Raw genomic sequence first — 13,180 nt, forward strand, 5'->3', positions numbered from 1 at the left:
CCTCAGGTTACACATGTGTTTTCCGATGATCAATCCAACAATATGATGAATAAAATGCCTCTACTTCCTTGGGGGTATCTATGCTTCTCCTGACAAAGTTCTGGTAATTTGCCCTAGACCAATGATCATACCAGGGCCATCTTGGCCAAGCAATCTGTTCTGCAATTCGGACACGAAGCAAACATCACCTACTATATGAATATTAAGTATTAAGAATGATAGGAATATCAAGTATTTTTTAGATTCTAAAAAAAGAGACATTTTATTACCAAGAGCTGAATCCCTTTTTAGCAAACAGAGAGAAATATCCACAGGAATATTGGGATTGGTAACTATCGTAGCCGTCTCTCCATTAGCTGGCATATGGCAATTAATACCTAGAAACAAAATAGACATTGGTAGTATATTAGAAACCTGCCCATAATCAAACAATAATGCTATTTAAAATACTAAATGCAAAAATTGAATTATTTTAGCACAAGAGCAGGACAGTCTCCCTACATCAGTGGTTCTCAACTTTTTTTTTCGTTCACATACCACCTGAAGTAATCCCTTACTAACTGCAGAGCTCCTATGGGATTACTTCAGGTGGTATGTGACTAGAAAAAAAAAGGTTGAGAACAAAGGCACATCCAGCTGGAGGCAGATGCCTAGGAAGCCCAAGAAGGACAGAAGGGAAAGGACAGGCAAGTTGGTGTGGTAATGGAAAGGGGAATTGAAATGGCTTGCAATTCCATCACACCAGTCTGATGAAGAGTCTTGGACCTCAATCGTTACCTGTTTTTCTTTCCACGATCATGCCTGCCATGCTGAGTTTTTGCAGAATTTTCTATTTTTAGTTGTGAGAAGGATGATGGACAGTCTTATTTACCTATTTAGACCCATGTTGAACTGTAACTATCAGGGAAAGTTTGGATGAAAAATTGATGGGAAAGTCACTCCGTGTAATATATTATAAATGTAGCCAGATGAAATGAATGTTTTCGCCTGTCCTCTTGCTCACGCCTTGATGAAGGGATCAAGCCAGAAATGTTGGTTATGTATCTTTATCTTTATTATATAAAGTATCCTGTTTCACCTGCTGAGTTTCCCTAGCTTTGTGTTCCTACTTGATATTTTTATATCATCCTTACAATTTGATTCACAGGAAAACAATTTTTAAAATTTCGGCCCATGAGTCCGTGCTGCTCAATTTACACCCAAATGACTTACAAACCCCCCACCCCAGTATGTTTCAAATGGTGGGAGAAAACTGGAGCCCCCGGAGAAAACCCACGCAGGCACATGGAGAATGTACAAACTCCTTACAGAAAGCGCAGGATTCAAACCCATTTCGATCTCTGCCGCTATAAAGGCATCGTGCTAACTGCTAGGCAAACCATGCCACCATGATTAGGGTTCAAAAGGCCTTATTACATCTTCATTGCAGATGCAATATGCCTGAGTTTGCATGAGACTTACTAAATTCCTGTTCAATCTTCTGTTTGAGGAATCCCATTTTCTTAGCTTCTCCATGGACCAGCAAGACATTTTGTGGCTCTGCTTGACGGATGAGTTGCATGATACCTTTTGCATCAGCGTGTGCACTGAATGACATGTATTCCACCTGCATCTTCACTTCTAGCTGGGAAATATGATTGAAGAATAAGCAATGTTAAAAATCTTTTTTTCTTCCAATTGAACTGAAATTATTGTTTTAGCAGATCTCAAATTCTCAATCCTTATTTAAACGTAATGTAAAATAAATAATTAAATCGTTGCATTCCTTTCAAGATGGACTGAATCTAACTTGCAACATACAGTAAAACCCCTGGCAACCAGAATTCAAGCAACCAGCAGCCTCAAGTAACTGGCAAAAAAAAAATCGAGGAAAATAAATTTAAAAATGTAAAATAATAGGTTAAAATTGCAAACTAAATGTTTTCTGAAGTAACACATAAACCATTGGTGAAGATGGGAACAAACATTCAGCCAGTGGAGTGACTTGATCGTGCTTTGCTCGCAGAAGCTGTTTGAATAAAGTTATGTGAAACAGCAATGGTGTCACCTAGGATGGAGAGCAGGTTGATGCTGTTTGCTGTTAGAGTGACTCTCTTAAAAGTGTCTCCTTATCCCTGCTTATTAAGAGTCACTCTGGTCAGAGATTTTTTTTTAAATTTATTTTAAATTTTAAATTTAGACATACAGCATGGTTACAGGCCATTTCTGCCCACGAGTCCATGCCGCCCAATTTACATCCAATTAACCTACACTCCTGGTATGTTTTGAACGGTGTGAAGAAACTGGATTCCCCGGGGAAAACCCAAGCAGACATGGGGAGAATGTATAAACTCCTAACAGATACACTGGATTCGAATCCTAACCTCGATCGCTGGTGCTGTAAAGGCATTACACTAACTGCTATGCCAACTGTGCCGCTTTCGGGGGGATTAATTATGTATAATGTTATTGTTTGTCTTTCGGGTGGCTCCGTGGAGGGGGAGGAACTGGAGATGCAATGATGGTTAAATGTTTTCAAAGAATGTGACTGAAATTGAAGTAAAATGCTCTAAGGTTTATATTTTCATGTAAGTGAACTTTATTCAATGCAAGTACAGTATAGTATGTTTGCCCTTTAAACTATTTATTGTTAATGGGGGTTCATAAATTGGCCATTGTAAGAGTAAGTCTCAAGCAACCGAAAAATATACTTCTCGCCATCTACCAATCCACATAGGTGCTGGATACCAAGGGTTTTACTGCTTATTGTTACTTCTTATGTCTAGCAATTATTGCTGACAAAAAGATTAGATCAGCCTGTGTATTAAATTTGCTGAGAAAAAGGCCTCCTCAGCTAATTTCATTTGCATTGCATGATATATACTTACAATGTTTACAAAAGATAAGCCAACCAAAATTATAAGATCCTCCGTTTAAACAAAAGCAAGAACACAATCTTTGTGAACTTTAAATACACAAATGGATTGGGCACATAGAGAAAAAAAATGATCAGATAAATAACAAGATTAAAGCTTCAGACACCGTGGGACATCATTATTGTGAAAGGCTTTTAGAAATATACTTAAAGCAAACATTTAATCAGTGAAACAGCTGTAGCCCTGGAAAAGCTCCTGCCATAAATAAGAAATTGGGTGAGTCAGAGGAAACAAAAGACACAGAGCTCCAGTGAGAGTGAGAAGTGATTAGTGAGCGCTGGAGGGATCAGTATGGATGCTTTATATAAAAACAGATATAATCAATTCAGAGTGCTGAGACAAACAATGCTGGCTAAATTTGTTATTGGCCTAAAGTGGAAATAGGGAAGAAACAGCTACAAATAACAGAGAAAAACAAATCAATTATTGGAAATGTAGGAAAATTAATTGTTTAGACAAACAACTGCCAGATGTGGACAAATGAAGTGAAGGGGAAATTTGACATTAGAATTACAAAGTGAATGGTAGCAGATTACAGGTCACATTGTTTAAAAAAAAGGGATCTTGCGATATGAGTGTTCAGCCCATTAAATTCACCAGGATAATGTGATAACAATTAGAAACCCAAACCAAGTCCTTAAAGACCACAAGAACAGAAATTCCTAGGCTAACAGCGGGTTTGTAAACACTGATTCAGTGTTGTAATTTTTACACAAAAACTTTGGAATTATTCTGAAAAAAAATTAGCATACTTATCCAAATACTTTTATTTTCTTTTTATTGTGTCCCGAAGTGGTCGTTTACATAGGGGCACTTTTACACAGCCTTCCTGTGTTGCAGTTTGTTGGAGGGTGAACATCGAATTCATTATGCCTGTTTCTTACAGTGGCTACAATCAATTTACTCTGCAGCCGCTCCGTAAAAATGTGTAGGGGTATATGTGGAAAAATAACGGGATGAAATTTGCATAAAAAATTCCATCCCAACATTTTTACACTGCCACGGGAGCAGAAATTTAACTGAAAATTTCTGCTGTTCAGTGGCCTTGTAAAAGTGGCTACAATGTTTCCTGTGCACAATTCTGTGTAGTATGCTACAATCAGGATATCTTTGTGTTAATGCAGATAATGAGAAGGGATTCAAATTCAGGGAAGCTGAGGAATGCTGCCAACTGTCAGATTCCAGGCTGCAGGAGTGCATGCCAAGGGATGCACAAAAGTTTGGTGCAGCCAATGCAAGGGGAAGGACCATGGTTTGAAGTTCTCCCATTACCAGGCCTTGAGGGGCTGAGATTGAGGGGAAGTCCCTCAAACAACAGGGGCCACAAGGGTGGTAATGGTTTTCTTTTTTGTATCGTGAATTGTCTATTTTTGGAAAAAAAAGTTTAGGTATTGAAACTATGAGAACAAACAATGAAGCTAGGAACACTTGAGCAAGACTATCTCAAATCCTTAAATCCCTAAAGTAAAATCATCAATTGGACCAATTGACTAAAATATCAGAATAATGAAGAATTTCAAAGATAAATGGCAGAGGCACTAACCTCTGTGAGATAGTAACACACAGCTCCTGCCAAATCTGGCGAATGCTAAAGATCTCATGAGATTTATTAAAGTTGTTCAGGGAGTTCATCAGATGTTCCAAAAAATTTATTTCTTAAAAATTGCCAAAAAAATTCCCCAATTAACTAGTTTCAGTTTCATTTGAGGGATCTCATTTTCAACTGTCATGACAATTAATGTGATGAAATCTTTTGCTTTGGGGTCACCTGCATAGGCAAGAAACTTTACTAATGCCCAAAAGCACAATTTGTTAAGGAATGCAAAACAGTGCTTACAGTTTGTCTCCCCTCCATTTCAAGTTTCCGTTGTCCACTAAGAATTTTATGTCCCACTGTCCCTTGCACACAATACCCTGGCATGATAACCTGAGACAAGAAGGGTACAGATTACAATCCAGATGAAATATTGTTAAGAATTAATTGAACGGAAAGAATTTTTACTGAAGCCTTGGCGTAAATAGATCTGATTTCTAACCATGTTTTTGTCATTGCCTGCCCATTTCCTGAAAATCTGCAGGGACTGTCCAGCATGAAGCATGCCTGGTGTAGCAAATACAACCTGGGGAGAAAAAAAATCTGTATTAGTGCTTACTATAGCAGAGCCAAACAATTTCAACATTATAAATGATTTGGATGAGGGGATTATTAATAACTTGAGCAAATTTGCAGATGACACGAAACTGGGTGGCGGTGTGGGGTGTGAGGAGGATGTCAGGAAAATGTAGAGGGACTTGGACAGGTTGGGGGAGTGGGCTGCTGAATGGAAGATGATGGTTAATGTAAGCAAAAGTGAGGTTATCCATTTTGGGGGCAATAATAGGAAAGCTGAGTATTATTTAAATGGAGACAAGCTAGGGAGTGGGGAGGAGCAAATGGATCTGGGAGTACTCGTTCACCGGTCACTGAAGACTAGCATGCAGGTTCATAAAGCTATGAAGAAGGCTAATAGCATGTTGGCTTTCATAAAGAGGGGATTGGAGTATAGGAACAGAGACGCCCTTCTGCAGTTGTACAGGGCCCTGGTGAGACCCCACCTGGAGTATTGTGTCCAGTTCTGGTCTCCAATTTTGAGGAAGGTCATACTAGCTATAGAGGGTGTGCAGCGCAGATTTACAAGGTTAGTTCCAGGGATGGCGGGGTTGACATATGCTGAAAGGCTAGAAAAACTGGACTTGTATCCGATGGAGTTTAGAAGGATGAGGGGGGACATGATTGAGGTATACAAAATTATCAGGGGGATAGACAGGGTGAAATCGGATTACTTGTTCCCACTGATGGGGGAGACGAGGACTAGAGGGCATAGTTTAAGAATACAGGGTAGGCCCTTTAGGACGGAAATGAGAAAACATTTTTTTACCCAGAGAAGTGTGAATCTGTGGAATGCTCTGCCACAGAGGGTGGTAGAGGCAGATTCGCTGATTATGTTCAAAAGAGAGTTAGATAAGACTCTAGTGGGCAAAGGAGTTAAGGGTTATGGGGATAAGGCTGGATAGGGGTACTGATGGTAGTGATCAGCCATGATCTGTAAAATGGCGGTGCTGGCTCGATGGGCCTACTCCAGCTCCTATTGTCTATTGTCTATAATTGCATACTCAAACTTATGAAAATAATTAGGTTAGTATTTGAAAATTCAAAATGCTAGAATCTTAAGTATAGTGATAATCATTTAGAATCAGGGAACAATTCAAACAGTAACCCCAGTTGTTCATAAATGTAAGTGATCAAGCCCTCATTTTTGATTTATTCTCAAGTTTTAACAGGTTGGGGAACAGGAGGGGTGAGGAGTGGAGCAATGCAATGTAGCAAAGTACACAACAAGAAACTGAAACCAATAAATGTTCAATCATAATTTTGAGCAGTCCTGATTCAGAAAGAAATGGGATTTTTGACCAGTGTCAAGGATTTTGTACCCATTGAAGTTGCTGATTTTCTTTCCAAAAGCAAAAGTTGTAAATTCTCACTGCTTACCCTGTAGATTCGACTCCCTCATTGACTCAGTGTAGAAGACTAATCAGGAAAAAGAGTTCTAATTTCTGATCCATTGCACATTAGTTAATCTCATTAAGGTGAACGCAAAGTAGTTTCAGAGCCATCGTTCAGGCTGAAAATCAAGTTATCAACTATGAGCAATGTTCCTGGAGATGAATACTCCTCAGTGACTCCTGATGAAAAACAGTATGTGGTTTCTAGGCAACTGGATTGTCCCCTTTTTACGGCTGATCATCCTGCCAAGATTCGTAAACAAAGTACTCACTCTCGTCCACTGCCAATACTATCAAATTGCATTTATGAAGTCACTGACTTTAATTGAAAGAAAATAAAAAGTATTTGGATAAATTTAGTTTTGTTCAAATAATTTTCAGAGAAACCAAATGTAACTTGCTAATGAATTACAGAATTCTGCAGTGCAGATGATTCCTGCTTAGCATTTGGGTGATGGAAATTTGCCCTTACAGCATTCACAAATCACGATCCAAAAATTAGATTAGAATAAAATTTGCTTTCAATGTAATTCTGCAGAAAAAAAGTATATAAACAAATTTTTCAACTTGCATTTATAATCATATAACAATTACAGCACATAAACAGGCCAGTTCAGTCCTTCTAGTCCATGTCGAACACCTACTCCCACCTATTCCATTGATCTGCACCCAGCCCATAACCTTCCATACCTCTCATCCATATACCTATTCAACTTTTCCTTAAATATTAAAATCAAGCCCTTGTCTACCACTTTGGCCGGAAGCTCATTCCATACTCCCTCTGAATGAAGAAATTCCTCCTCACGTTTCCCCTATACTTTTCCCCTTCAATCTCAATGCACGTCCTCTTGTATGAATCTCCCCCACTCTCAATGGAAAAATTTACTCTATCTGTCCCCCTCATCATTTTAAATACCTCTATCCAATCATCCCTCAATCTTCTACATTCCAAAATAGTCTGAACACCCAAACAAGAAAAATCAAAACGTTTTTAGAATCAGAAACTTTAATGAGGCAAAACTAATCTAAAATTGAATAGCACAGTTAGTGTAGTGGTTAACACAACGCTATTTGTATGTTCTCCCTGTGTTTGCATGGTTTCCTTCAGGTGCTCCAGTTTCCTCCCAACCTTCAAAACATACAGGGGATTAAAGATTGAGGAATTTGGTGGCACGCACTCATGGCCTGGAAAGGCCTGTTATCATGCTTACCATTGGTCCAGGGTTGTCAGCATAGGTCCTATCAAATGCTTTGATGTGTTTGAACTCAAACATGTTCCTCTGCACAAAGGTCTTCCGAATTTTTTGATTGGTCCATGTAATGAATAATTTATAATAATGGTTGGCTTTTTCAGTCAGCCCAGTTGAGAAATAAATAGGTGCCTTCAAGTTCATTCTCTCCCTGTATGCAGAACAATAATCACATTCTGAAACAGTACTTGTCATTGTTTCATGGATAACTTGGTCGTCCCCTTCTTAGGCTAGAGTAATTTTGGGACAATTCATACACTTGATCTACGAGAGTGCAATATACAAAAGTCCAGTGAAACTCTGGAGGTCACACAGCATCTATAGGAAATAAAAGGTATGAGCAAGGTATGAGCAAAAAGCAGGCAAGTAGGTACCTGAATAAAAAGGTGGGAGGGAGGAAGGGGAAGAGTACAGGCTGACAGGTAAGAGGTCAGAGATGGAGGGAAAAAGAGAAAAAAAAAAATTATAGGGGGAAGAAGCTTCATTAACAGAGGGACAATCTTTCAGATAAAAGATTGCCCTTGTTCTAGTTGCTCTTGCAAGTTATTCAAAGGTGAAAAGGAAAATTCTTCTTGCATCCTGGGTTATTAACAGACTACCTCTTAAAAGCATTTTAGGAGGTCATAGAAGGTGCAAAACTGTTGGAATTTCTTTCCTTTAATTTGTTATCCAAGTTGTTCTCTGATGAATGAGATCTGGTTCAACGCTAATTTTATGGGTAACATGAAGACAAGAAGCTTAACAGCATAAGCTTACATCCAGACGAACCAAGCAAATGTGACTCCAACTTTCATCTGTTGTTTTCTAACAAAATCTTTTTACCACTACAAATTTTTCAGATTTTTTTGTAAATTTGGGCATCAAAAGCTAACCTGAATCTATCTAAACTGTGCCATTTATTTTAGAGAAAAAAAACATTACCAGAATGTTTCCAGTAGAATGCAAAGTTCCTGCGCTCGTCCAAGGGCAAAGACGGGAATCAGCACCTATTAAAATTAAAGATCATCAAAATACTAAAAAATGTCAAAAAAACATAATTTAAATTCACATTCTACTCACAGATTGTTACTGGTTGCCTACATAGCACAGAGTGTTTGAGGGAATTAGTAGACAGACCATTGCCTAATTAAATGAAAGGCCTTAGTAAGTCAACTCAATTCAATGGTGGGGCTCTCAGGTATCAGATTGCATTAAATTCAGGTCAAGACTACAAATACCTGGTATAAAACATGAGATAATTGTCAGGGGCACTGGGCTTGTCAGGAATGCCAGGTAGCTTCAGCTGAATTTTGTGTAATATTTCATATATTTTATTACATGACAATAAAAATTCTACCTTGCAGGGTAGAATCTATAATTTCTCAGTGGCCAGAGGACGAATTTTATTCTAAACCTAATTAGGGTTAGTCAACATGTAGCATTTAAAGGAAGTCTTCTCTAGCTGCAGCACCTTAGGAGTGAGGCATCTTCAGAAGAGTGAGACCTTTCCATTATAACATTAATCTTGTAATGAGTGGCACTAGGTGCATGTTGTTGTACTTTGTGGAAGAGAGCTGTTGAATGTGAAAGAGAAATGGCCAACCTTGGTTGTCTATATCTGTACAGCTCGGTAAAACCCCTGTTATCCGGCACCCATGGGGATTAGTAGATGCTACATAAGTGTATTTGTCAGTTGACTTGAGACTGCATGTTGCATGATTGGCAAACTAACTCCTAGATGGCACTGATTTTAAACTTTCGTATTTTGTAACCAATTTATTTTCCACTTTTTTTGCCGGTTGCTTGAGGCTGACTGTTGCTTGAATTCCGAATAAAGTGGATTTTACGGTTTATAGTTTTCAAATTCTTCAAAAAGTATGTTGTTGGGCAAAAATAAAACAACCTAACAAGAAGTGTTTGCTTAGTATCTGGACAATCAAGAGCCACATTAAAACAAAGCTGATGACACACAAGGATAAAGACACCCTCCGCCTGGCAACCTGTTTCTCCATGGTAAAGATTGCAGCATAGAAGTTTACCAGAATCAGCCAAGAATGCATTAAACCTCTGCAAACCTGTGCATGAAACAAGGTGCTTCATCACAATCTTATCTACCCACGTTCAACCCCATAGAAGGGTGGCTAGCATGCTGTAAATGAAGAATATTTTTGTTTCTTCTTTTCTATTCCTTCATCTGTCTTGATATCATTCCTTATTCATGGATACTACTTGACCTCTAGAACCTCACTTCATGTCCTGATCATTCAGCTGAGTTGATTTTATCCTCACCATACATGGTGACACAGTCCATTTCATTTAAAAGCACTCAGATCAGGTGGAGGCTTATGACAAGATCAGAATGAATCACAGAGACCTCAGTAAGACTCAGATGCTCACTGCCTTGATCTATTGATACATCAACAACCTTGCATGAACATCAGTAAAAAAAAAAGTGTGATCAGGAAAGACATTTTCTGCAGAGTTCAATATTTATATCAGACCTTTCCACCCCTTTCTATTGCATCATGCACTTTCTTCAGAAAGTCTCTTTCTCGGCATCGCTTCGAATCTCGGATGGTTGTTGCATACGTCGATTCAGAGATTAATAAATCAGGGCGACACTTGTCAATCCAAGCAGCTCTAAAACATGGAAAGACAACCAGGATTTGAGAAATTAAGCAAATAATTGCAGAATAATTTGACGTTATAAGGTAAAAGTATTTCACGTAGCCCATCAACCTTGTATATGTTTTACTAGATGTGAGCACAAGCAGTAATCAGAAGGAGAGAAGTGGATCTGTAGCTCTGTCAGCTCTTTGAAAAACTTGTCAATTATTTCTGCTACCATCTTTTCAATCACAACCTGCAGACTTTAGTATTCTTCTTAAACATTGGGTTTTTTTCTTCATCTTCTGATAACAAGCATCTCTGAAGTATTATTTTTTTCTACAAAATAGGACGTCATATTTTTGATTTGATGGAAATGCAATTTTTTTTAAGTTTAGATACACAACACGGTAACAGGCCCTTTCAGCCCATGAGCACGTGATGCCCAATTACACCCAATTGATTTGCAACCCCTAGTTTCAAATGGTGGGAGGAAACCAGAGAGGCTGGAGGAAACCCACATAGACACTTAGAGTACACACAGAACTCCTTACAGACAGCGCAGGATTCAAACCCTGGTCCCGGTCGCTGGCACAGTAACAGCGTTGTGCTAACCATGCCGCAATGAATGTCTTAGATTTCTCAGAGAAGTTTTCATTATGTGACTCACAAAAATAAATACAAATTATAAAAAGGAAAAGCAGCTTCTGTCTGACTAATGCAAGTTAAACAATGCAGATAATGGAAAATTACACATTCTTAGGCTCAGGCATCATCTCCAAATATGGTGACTCCCCAGCGGCTCATGGGAATGGCACAAAAAGCTATGCCAATATAGGATTGTAGTCAGGCAAGATTCTTTATTCATTCCTCATCTTCAGCCATTTCCAGATTGTGAAGTGTGATTTAAATGGATCCATTTTATTGCTTCTGTTCCAACCAAGTAACTATGTATACAAACCAAAAGCAACAACAATATTCAGTGGTAATACAAGGGGGAATCAATGATCGTGAGCAGTTTGTGAGTGGCTCCATATGGAGTGCCACAGTCTGTAAGGAGTATATATGTTCTCCCCATGTCTTTGTGGGCTTATACCAGATGCTCCGGTTTCCTCCTACCCTTCAAAATGTACCAGAGGTTATAGGTCAATTGAGTGCAATTGAGCAGCACAGGCTTGTGGGCCAAAAAAGCCAGTTACTGTGATGTAGGTCTAAAACAAAACTGGTTGATGTTCAAAAGACATTTTGACAGATGTAAGGATAGGAGGCTTTAGAAGGGTATGAACCAAATGTAGGCAAATGGGACTAACCCAGATCACCAACATGGTCAGGAATGACATACTGGACCAAAGGGCTTGTGCCATGCAGTATGGCTGTATGACTCAATGCCAAAATCTAGATTTAAAAACAACCTCCCTGACTCCATGATGCCCCCTTTTATATTACTGAAGTGCAATGAACAGAAATCTATCTGAAAGTTGAAGGTTGCATTACCCAACACTTATCCATCTGCAATTTTAAGTGGAGAACATCCTATTTCTCCACACCCAGTCAGGAAAGCTGGTTAGATCAGAAAGATGTTGTTATACTTAATGTCACCAGCACCATATCTTTGGTGGGATGCAATGTAATGGTCTTTTAGTAGCAGGTTCAGTAATTAATTTGTATTCAACAATGCTGTCAGATTTGGCTCATTTAAATATGCAAGGTTAACGAAGCGGTTACCACCACGCTGTTACAGCGACAGCAATCAGGACAGGGGTTTGAATCCTGTGATGTTTGTGGGTTTTCACTGGGGCTCCAGTTTCTTCTCACCATTTGAAAAGTACTGGGGGATGTAGGTTAATTGGGTGGCACAGGCTCGAGAACCGAATTGGACTGTTACCATGTTTTCGGTCTGCAACAAAATGTTGGCACTCTTGTTAATAAATGTGCAGGTGAGACACCTTCTGGTTGTCTGCAGTATTACAGATTGTTCCATAACATTTTTTTAATTACAGTAAACAAGTAATGTTGGATTGAAATATGAAAGTCTACAGACGCTGTGATTGTAGTTAAATGCTAGAGGAACTCATCAAGTCTTGCAGCATCCATAGGAGGTAAAGACATTCTGGGCTTGAGCCGTTCCTCAAGGTATGAATGAAAACAAAGAGACAGATTCTGGATAAAAGAAGCAATGAAGCAACCTGAACTCCAAATGATGTACAATATTTAACCACATAACTATGTAACAATTACAGCACGGAAACAAGCCATCTCAGCCCTTCTAGTCCGCTCCAAACCAAACACTCTCCTATGGTCTCACCTGCCTGCACCTTGCCCATAATCCTCCATTTCCCTCCCATCCATAAACCTATCCAATTTTTCCTTAAATAACAAAATGGACCCTGCCGCCACTACTTCTCCCAGAAGCACGTTCCATACAGCCACCACTCTCTGAGTGAAGAAGTTTCCCCTCATGTAACTTCTAAACTTTTCCCCCTTAACTCTTAACCTCTTGTTTCAATCTCTCTTACCCTCATGGGAAAAAGCCTATCCACATTATCTATCCCCCTCATAACTTTAAATACCTCTATCTAATCCCCTCCTCAACCTTCCAAGCGCCATGGAATAAAGACCTAATCTGCTCAATCTTTCTTTGTTTTTTGATTCTGAAACCCAGATAACATTTTCACAAATCTTCTCTGCACTCTCTCTACCTTGTTGATATCCTTCCTATAATTTGGTGACCAGAACTGCACACAGTATTCCAAATTTGGCCTTACCAATGCCTTGAAGTCTCAACATCACCTCCCAACTCTTGTATTCTATGCTTTGATTTTAAAAGGCCAACATACTAAAAGCCTTATTCACCAGAAGAATTCTTGTCAACTTCACTGATGTTGA

General features: G+C 39.0%; 1 protein-coding gene across 3 annotated transcripts in view; it reads right to left on the reverse strand.

The window, feature by feature from the left end:
* The window catches only part of ints11 (integrator complex subunit 11), a 43,368-nt gene that overhangs the window by 6,707 nt on the left and 23,481 nt on the right, over window positions 1–13,180 (reverse strand). For all 3 annotated transcript variants that reach the window (XM_069918758.1, XM_069918757.1, XM_069918759.1), the window contains exons 8-14: window positions 10,189–10,327; window positions 8,630–8,694; window positions 7,670–7,859; window positions 4,952–5,035; window positions 4,753–4,842; window positions 1,462–1,624; window positions 270–377 (exon numbers count right to left, since the gene is read on the reverse strand). In XM_069918758.1, the coding sequence (XP_069774859.1) occupies window positions 270–377; window positions 1,462–1,624; window positions 4,753–4,842; window positions 4,952–5,035; window positions 7,670–7,859; window positions 8,630–8,694; window positions 10,189–10,327 (839 nt within the window). The remainder of the gene's footprint in view (window positions 1–269; window positions 378–1,461; window positions 1,625–4,752; window positions 4,843–4,951; window positions 5,036–7,669; window positions 7,860–8,629; window positions 8,695–10,188; window positions 10,328–13,180) is intronic.

The sequence above is a fragment of the Narcine bancroftii genome, chromosome 2 (assembly GCF_036971445.1).
Source record: "Narcine bancroftii isolate sNarBan1 chromosome 2, sNarBan1.hap1, whole genome shotgun sequence".
Taxonomy (NCBI): Eukaryota; Metazoa; Chordata; class Chondrichthyes; order Torpediniformes; family Narcinidae; genus Narcine; species Narcine bancroftii.